The sequence below is a fragment of the Penaeus vannamei genome, chromosome 33, assembly GCF_042767895.1.
Source record: "Penaeus vannamei isolate JL-2024 chromosome 33, ASM4276789v1, whole genome shotgun sequence".
NCBI classification, from domain to species: domain Eukaryota; kingdom Metazoa; phylum Arthropoda; class Malacostraca; order Decapoda; family Penaeidae; genus Penaeus; species Penaeus vannamei.
The window spans coordinates 10,463,097-10,473,096 of record NC_091581.1 but is presented as its reverse complement, the minus strand read 5'-3'; the positions used below and the strand labels follow the sequence as shown (position 1 = coordinate 10,473,096).

The 10,000-nt window shown below is 32.3% G+C and overlaps 1 protein-coding gene across 2 annotated transcripts in view; it reads left to right on the top strand.

The window, feature by feature from the left end:
- Positions 1 to 8,839: 8,839 nt before the first annotated feature.
- The window catches only part of LOC113817706 (uncharacterized), a 7,079-nt gene continuing 5,918 nt past the window's right edge, over positions 8,840 to 10,000 (top strand). For both annotated transcript variants that reach the window (XM_027369786.2, XM_027369795.2), the window contains exon 1: positions 8,840 to 9,350. In XM_027369786.2, the coding sequence (XP_027225587.1) occupies positions 9,074 to 9,350 (277 nt within the window). In that variant the 5' untranslated portion in view covers positions 8,840 to 9,073. The remainder of the gene's footprint in view (positions 9,351 to 10,000) is intronic.

The window sequence follows — 10,000 nt, the reverse complement described above, 5'->3', positions numbered from 1 at the left end:
AAGATGGAGGCAGCATCCTCGGACGAAGAAAATGAGCTGTCGGACGATGAGAAATACAGTTGAAAAAATGCATCATCGTCTCAATTTAACCCCTAGTTTTTTCCAGCGTGTAATTATACGTAAACCAATACAAAACGGCATATCAAACCCAAATAGACCATGTGAGCAGCAAAAACATTTCAAAGGTATAACTGATTAACTAACATGGAGTGCTAATATTTTCCATGAATCCATCTAAGTTTTAAGTTGTGATTATCTACGTACAGACCATGTGAGCAGCAAAAACATTTCATATGTATAACTGATTAACTAACATGGAGCACTAATACTTTGCCATGATTCCTTCCAAGTTTTAAGTTGTGATTATCTGCGTACAGTCAATAATCATCGTTAGTACCACAGTTGAGTATGAAATCTATTACATTTCATTTTTTATGTACCATTATAGTGTGTTTTCATATATATTTTTGTATTAAATAACATTTATTTATTTCCATTTCGTTATTGGTTATTACCGCCACACAGGCATGTCAAATGATACTTTACAATTGGGGGTCACTACAATGCCCGATTCAAAGTGTTCTTAAGTTGCCATATTCAGCATGGAGATACTTAAGAAAGGCTTGGATGATGTCAGGATGTCTCGGGGAACATATCCTGCAAGTTTTATTGATGTACTCCGCATGACGATTAAAACCTTTGGTTGGGTCAACGAGTGCACTTTGACCTGTCCGTCGTTCTTAAGTGCATTTGTCCAAAATTTTGACACTTAAGAATGATTGATTCTTATTATGTGTTGGTAGAGGAACATTTTCGTGTAGGTTTCATGGATGTGCTCAACCATGCTGATAAAACTTTAAAGCCAGTGGGAGTAAAAAGGGTACCCATTTTTCATCTTTTTTTGTTTTGTTTTGTGTAATAACGGTACCCGAGAATGGATTATGAAATAAGTGATCCTTATTCATCCCATTAAAATCTACATTTGAAGTCCAATCTTGACCCAGTACCCCAAAAAAGTAAGGGAGTAGCAGTCATTTTAAAGGTAATTAGGCGGGTCACGACATTTGACCTCTTAAGTGGCTTTGTCCACAAAACCGACACTTAAGAATTACCAATATGATATCAGCATGTCATAAAGTATATTATGTAAAGGTTTCACTGATGTACTCAATATGCCGATTAAAAGTGTTAATCAGCATTCATTAGGTCGTTCTTAAGTGGCCAAATCCACAACGTGTTCACTTAAGAATGACGGATCCTTAATCAGACCCCAATGAAGATTAATCTAGCATAGATTTGGAAGATGTACTCGAGTATGCTGATAAACTATTTTGGGGGGTAGCTTGTGAAGCGACCCCCCGCGGATACCACAATTGCAGCACTTGAGAATGGCCGTTTAGGGATCCATGGCGCCTTAGGTGTTCAACCCAGGTGTCAAACCGTTTGGACTTGCCATGTTGAGTAAATCTCTCTGGGCTCTCTGACTATTATATCAGGCAGAAAAACAAACAAAAACTTTGCTTAGATATGTTTTTTTTTTTTTTTTTTTTTTTTTTTGACGAGATAACACGTGATGGCATCGTCTTCCCAGAACTTACAAGTGCTCCGACCACTGGTAAAATTTACCATGGTAACTCCGAGTGCAAGTTGTTAGTGACTACCATCCCTGCCTATTTACCATGGTAACTATAGTTACCAGTGATTTTACCATCATAATAAGTGCGTTAGTGAATCCGGTCCCTGGACAAATTTTCGAACTTCTTGACTGTAGACATATCCTGCTTAACTAAACGCACCTTGCGTTGCGCGGCAAAATCGAGTGAACGGTCGACCTGACAGAACGTTTCGCGAAGCGTTGCGTGGCGAACAGGGCGAAGGTTGGAGGTTGTTCGTTTCGCCTCGCGGCCCGTTTATGAATAACCAACTAAGAGGCACAAAAGCATAGCTGTTTCATTTTACCTTTCTATCTTTGATACTCACTAAAATGTGCGTTATAGAAATCGTGTGCATCAGTATGTACTTTCATTACATTCTTAATTAGGAAAGTAAATAATCTCTCTCCCGACGAGTCTGCGGTGTTCGGCGTCGAAGGAGTTTGTTTACATTAATAAGCTGATAGGTGCGTTTACCCTGAAGCGCACCGAGCAGAAATGCTCAAGTGAACGCAGGGATGTTATCGTATTAGATATTTTGGAAACAATGTGTCAATAGTTACATAATAATTGCCTTGTTGTTGTATCATAATATAATCACACTGAATATATTTATAATCAGCAAGGTTTTCGATATGTTTACCTCTTCCTAGTGTTCTGTAGTCGAATCCTTTTGAGCCTTTGTAACAAACAGTACCGGTGTCGAACTCCATATCATAAATTAATCAATCATTTGCCAGCTGTTTTGATGGCTGTTCTTAGAAAAATAATGAATAAAAAAAAAATGTGTATGTATACTATAAATCATTGCACTAGATATTGGAGATCGTGATAAGTTCATGGATTAGCCTTACATAACCGGCCTCTGTGGCGATACATATCGTTATATAGTAATGATAATGAAAATGATGATAATAATGATTATGGCAATGATACTAACAACAATAATAATGATGATGATACCATTAATAGTCATGAAAAGTCAATGATACCAACAATAACAATAAAAATCCTCTCCGATGACAGTTACCACAACCAAAAATGCATCATCACAATACCATTGTGGCAACAACAATAGTCACAACACACTTATAACCTTGCCACATTCCTCACAATAGCAAAAACATATATATATATATATATATATATATATATATATATATATATATATATATATATATATATATGAAAAGGGAAAAAATATTGAATAATACGTTTGAAATTTCTTGGAAGAAAAACAAAAACGTGGATAATATATCATACTGAATATAGTGTCCTCAGTCCTACGTTTTAAAGGTCTACGCTATACGTAATAGAATATATATATAGAATATTATTAAGAATTCTTAGAAGCAAAACGAAAGCATGACGAATATGTTCAACAGTATGTAGCGTTTCCTTAATCTGTCGCAGTAAAACGTCCACTCGAAAATCTCGTTCAGTATCCGGTGAACGTGAGAGAAAGTTTACTAGTGCTGTCTGACGTATCAGTGGCTGTCATTATTCTCAGATGTGTTATATTATAGCTGATGCTAATATTGGTACAAGTAGTAGTATTTGTTATTAGTATTTTACTAAACATCGATATTACCACTGTTATCACTATTATTATTATTGCAATCATAAATCTTGTTATTACCGTTATTGATATGATAATCTTTATCATTATTTTTATTTTACCGTTGTTATTATTAGTAGTAACACTATTATCATTATCAATATTATAGTTATTATCGTCATTTATTAATATGATGACAAGGCCAGTCACTTATATCCTTTGAATGTATAATGAGTAGTCCTTTCAAGCGACTGTGATATTGTTGATGGGTAATGAAGAGCAAAATTGCATATATGGTCATAAATCATAGTGTTAGTATTTCTGATATCGCTTATATATGACCACAATTTTGTAATTCTAACTTTTCATACCTAATGAAGTTGCTGATGATTATGATAAAAATCAAAACTATGATGATAGTAAAATGATATCGATGATAATAACAACAATAATAATAATAATAATAATAATAATAATAATAATTGCGAAAAATGTGGTAGTAGGAATAATGATAATAATAATAACAAAATAAAAATTATTATGGTGATAGTAATTATAATAAAGGTAATAATAATGAGGAGCATGATAATAAGAGTAATAATGATTATGATAGTAATGATAATTATGACAATAATGATAAATCTTTATAACAATTATGATAATAATCATGATAACAAGAATGATGAAATGGTATCAATGTCAATAGTAATGATGATAAAAGTAATAACAATTATTATAATAAAGATAATTTCATTAATATTTTATAAATAATAATAATAGTTATAATAATCATATCATCAACATTACGGTTACCATTATTATCATTATCATTGTGTTATTATAAATCTAGTATTGATAATAATGTTTAAAACAATAAAAATAATAATGATAAGAAAAAATAATATTACGTGTGTTAATAATGATAGCAAAAATAGAAATATTTACATTAATGATAACAACGGAAACAACAACAACAATAACAATAATGTCAATGATAATGATAATAATATCGATAATGACGATAATAATAATAATAATAACAGTAACTAGAAGCACTCAGAGAGCACTTATCTCCGCCAAGGCAATAGGGTCACTGATGCAATAAAAATACACGAAGAATTACACTATCTTCTTTTTCTCAAGTACTCTGGTGACGTCCATGTTTCCGTATCTCGCAATACCAATGAATCCGAATCATGAATCACGAATCCAGGAATCCATCATTATTTAGGCTGCATTTACAACAAGCGAATCGAATCGACTCTTTTCATGAATAATCATTTGACTCGAGTCATTTTGAGTCAGCATAGTTCCAACAGATTGAGCACAATCGTTATGCCATATATATATGTATATATATATATATATATATATATATATATATATATATATATATATATATATATATATGTATGTATATATACATACAATATATATGCATACACGCATTTGTATATGTATATATATATACATATATTTACATACATACATATACTTATACACACACACACACACACACACACACACACACACACACACACACACACACACACACACACATATATATATATATATATATATATATATATATATATATATATATATATATATATACGATATATGCATTTATATACATATCTTATACATGTATATACATATATATATATATATATATATATATATATATATATATGTATATATACATCTATATACTATCATATATACATAGATATATACATAATATACATAGATATATCTAATATATGCATTTATATACATATCATATACGTGTGTATACAGATACACATACACACACACACACACACACACACACACACACACACACACACACACACACACACACATATATATATATATATATATATATATATATATATATATATATATATATATATATGTGTGTGTGTGTGTGTGTGTGTGTGTGTGTGTGTGTGTGTGTGTGTAATATATATGTATAATATATATATGCGTATATATATATATATATATATATATATATATATATATATATATATATTATATTATATGTATACAAATATATACATATTTATATATATATATATATATATATATATATATATATATATATATATATCAATATATACATCTATATACATATATATATCATATATATATACATATATATATACAAATATATCCAATATATACATATATATATACATATGTATATCATATATATATATATACATATATATATATGTATATATATAAATCTATATACATAAATATACATATATATATATATATACATATTAGAAATATATACATATATATACATCTATATATGTGTATATATATATATATATATATATATATACATATTAGAAATATATACATATATATACATCTATATATGTATATATATATATATATATATATATATTAATGTATATGTATACATATATATTTACATATATATAATGTATATATATAGATATTTATATATAATGAGTGTATACATAATATATATATGTATATAAATGTAGTGTGCGTGTGTGCGGTATCACCATCTTGGTGCACATGATCACTAGGATCATACATAGCACGTTCTCATACTAAATTGATGAGCATGGTGCTTACTCCTGGGCTGACTCACCTTGCCTGATGAAAAAATAGGTCCAAACCAATGTGATTCTGAATCGACAGGAATCGGCATGATTTGAATTGACTCGATTCGCCTGGTGTAAACGGTTGCATTTAAACGTGTGGCGAATCAACACGGTTCATGAATCGTGTTGATTCTTCATGAAGTGAATTGATTAGATTCGGTTAGTGTAAATGAAGCCCTAATGCCATCAAAGGGTGCCATCTTCTTTGAAATTTAACCAGGGGCGTCCTGGGTAATATTCGGGGGTTTGATGCCGGACGTTCGAGCTCATGACGTCATTGTCCATGATTCTTCCCAGATGACAGTTAACAGTTAGAATAAATTATTTTCAATTAATGCAGGAAACTAATCGCTAAATAGGCAACAGTCGCCACTGCTTATAGTACAATTACAACTTTTATATCTCTTTGCAATAATAATTCAAGGAAAAAAACAATATACAAGCTCAAACAAAATGAAAACGCCATGTAAATCTGCATCATTTCCAGTCGTAAACACTGCATCCCGAAAAGAATCCGTTACCTTCAGCATCATGTATATAAAGCTTATTACTTTCATGAAAACAAAAAGTTTTATATGTTGTATATACCTTATATAAAGTAAAACTCGAAGGAATTATATTTTTAGATTATCCGTGAATATTAATATACTCGATTTTAAAAATCGAGTATTTATCATATGATTGCATTCGGACACTGCTCTAAAACAGTGATACCCCGCGGGCAGCGAGGCGCAATGAAGGCATAGTTTGTTTTTAGCAAGAGTCAAAATGCCTTGCATGTAATTACCTATATTTGGTTAATTGTATTGCTGTTGCTACATGTTCACTGCAACAAGCATTTAATGAATGCAGGCAGGGGAAAGTGAAAATATGCGAGAATAAATATAAAGAAATGTTCATGATTGAATAGAGAGAGAGAGAGAAAGAAAGAAAGAGTGAGTCAAAGTCAAAATAATTTCATAATGTGCGATGATTCTTTGTTTATAAGCAGTGACAGTGCACAGTAATACAAAATAACTAAAGAATATCAAGTTCATTCACAGGAGAATTATAAAATACGATCAAATAAATTGGCCACATTATTAGAAATAGAGGTATATGGTTTGGCTTTGCATAAAATTATTTAATGTCACATTGACAAGTCAAAAGATGCTCATGCAATTTCCTTTAGAAAGTAATCAGATTGGAGATGCTTCTAATATGTTGTGGTAGGTTAATCTAGATATTTGGTCCTCGGACCTGTTTCCGTGTATAACCTCTTGATGTGCAGAAAGTTAACGTCTGTTTTGTTACCAATTATTTGTAGGGGCGTAAACCAATGAGAATGGTCACCCTATATGAGGTAATGAATGGATATGCCTATGCCATATTGACATTTAACTAGTTTCGGATAGGGGTTATGTAGTCATATTTATTTCTGAGAGAATGAATGAAAGAGAGAGAGGGAGAGGGAGACAGAGGGGAGTTGTGCAGTTATGTTTATGGAAAGGAAAATGGAGAGAGAGAGAGCGGTCGAGAAAGAGTGAGGGAGAGAGAGAGCGAGCGAGAAAGAAAGTAAGAGTGAGCGAGAATGAGTGAGAGAGAGAGAGAGAGAGAGAAGTCCGTTTCCATACATGTGGATGTGACTACCACAGCGCCGTGTCTAGACTGAGGTGTAAGACAATTTCACCGTACCTTTTGCGCCTGGCAGCGGCATACCCGCTTGCCAATCACCAATCTGTGACGAAATTATTCCAAACCAGGATATCTTAGGTTTGGAAGAAAGGGAGATGACAATTATGGCTAAGACACACTTCTGGTAAGAATTTAAAATATATATATATAACTTTTTATCCTGCTGACTAACTAACCAACGCTACCAAAACATAAGTTCCTTGGCAGAACGATGATGATAGTAACTAGAAGGACTCAGAGAAGGCAATAGGGTCACTCATGCAATGAAAATATTCACACAAAGAATTACATTAAAATCACCTCTTTCTCACTTACATAGGTGGATTTCGTAAACACAACCTCCTTCCCGGAGGTACTAAAGGTAAAGATAATAATAATAGTAACACCTTTCGCCAAGCCAACGGGGGTAACTGTACAATCGTCAAAATAATTTCTGGATTGGGATCATCATCCGAATCACCACCAAAATTTAATGGCATCTAAGGCAAAGACACACCTCTGCTAACATTTCCATAACTTTTAGAGTGATCTTGTTAACCAACGAACCAGGTACACAAACAAACAAAGAAACACTACCAAAAACATAACCTTGGCGGAGGTAATAATAATGAAATTAGTAGCAATAATAATACTGATGATGATGATAATTATGTTTATTATTGTTATTACTATTATTATTATTATCATTATCATCATCATCATTCTTATTATCATTAGTGTCATTAGTTTTGTTACATGATAATAATAAGTAATGATGCTAAGAACATAAAACCAATAATAAGTGATAATGATAATAATGATAATTATGATAACAATAATGGTAATAATAATGTTGATAATAATGATAGTAATGATAATTATGATAATAATAACAATGATGATAATGAAACTAATAATGATAATAATAACAATGATGATAACGAAAATAATAATGATAATAATAACAATGATGATAATGAAATTAATAATGATAACAATAATGATAATGATGATAAGGATAATGATAGTAATAATAATAATAATAATAATGCTAATAATGACAATAATAATAGTAATGAAAACAATATTGATGACAGTGAGAATGATAATCATAATTTTGATAGTGATAAAAATGATAATAATAATACCAGCAACAATAATAATGATGATAGTACTAATATATCAGTGATGATGATAGTAATAATAATGGTAACAATAATCATAATCATAAGACAATAAAGATAATGATGATTATATCAGTGACAATAATGATAATATATAATAATATAATATAAGTATAATAACGATAATGATAACAGTGGTAATACTATTGATGATAATAACGATTATTATGATTGTCGTAGTCATCTTTTCTTAACCCAGTTTGTCGATCAGTAATAGAAAAGATACTAAAACAAGGGCACTGTATATTGCACAGGAAGAAGTACGTTCATATCCATGAAGGAGAAAATTTCGTAAACGTTCGGACCCTCCCCTTCTTAGCGTCATTACTCTTCCTGAAATTCGTAGAAGGAGAGTATTTAAGCAATTTCAGCTGAATGTTGCAATTCAGTATTCTGCTTCCTATGACGAGTACACGTACTTATTTATTGACGACGAACGCAAGTGAAAGTTCTGAAGGTCATTCTAGAGCGAAAACAAGAATAGTATTCAATCCCAATTCTTTCCATTATACCCGCCCCACTGCCTCCCAGCCACAATTCTTGTCCGGCTCTAATAAGAAAAGGAAACAAAGTGAGCCACAAAGGACGCCAGGCGGAGACGTCCTCCAGAGAGGTCTGAACGACGGGGGTGACGGCGCTTCTGATCGGCAGGGTGAGATACCAGTTGTCTTAACACGCACGCACACACACACACACACACACACACACACACACACACACACACACACACACACACACACACACACACACACACACACACACACACACACACATACATACATACATACATACATACACATACATAAACATACATAAATGCCAAGAGTGAGAGAATGGGTGAGAAGGAGAGGGAGAGAAAGAGAGAAAAAGAGAGGGATATACATACATTCATACAAAGAGAGAAAGAGAGATAGAAAGACAGAGAGAGAGAGAGAGAGAACAGACAGAGAAAAAGAGAGAGAGAGACAGAGAGATGGAAAGAGAGAGAGACAGGGAGTAAAGGAAGGAGAGAGGAACAAATAGACAGAAAGAGAGGGAGGAAGGGAGGGAGAGAGATACAGATAGATAGGCAGGGAGGGAGGAAGGGAAAGAGAGAGAGAGAAGGAGGAAGAGATTTGAGAGAGACAGAACAAAACTGAAGGGGGAAGAACGGAACTGTCGTATAAATGCTGTAGGTAAATCCCCTAATGTTTCATCGAGTAACAAAACGTTTTGTGAGCGCACAATACGATTTTAAGCAAGATGAGCCAACTGCCCTCATTCTGCTCCTACGGGTCGTTGGGACAGAACCAGTGAAGCTGC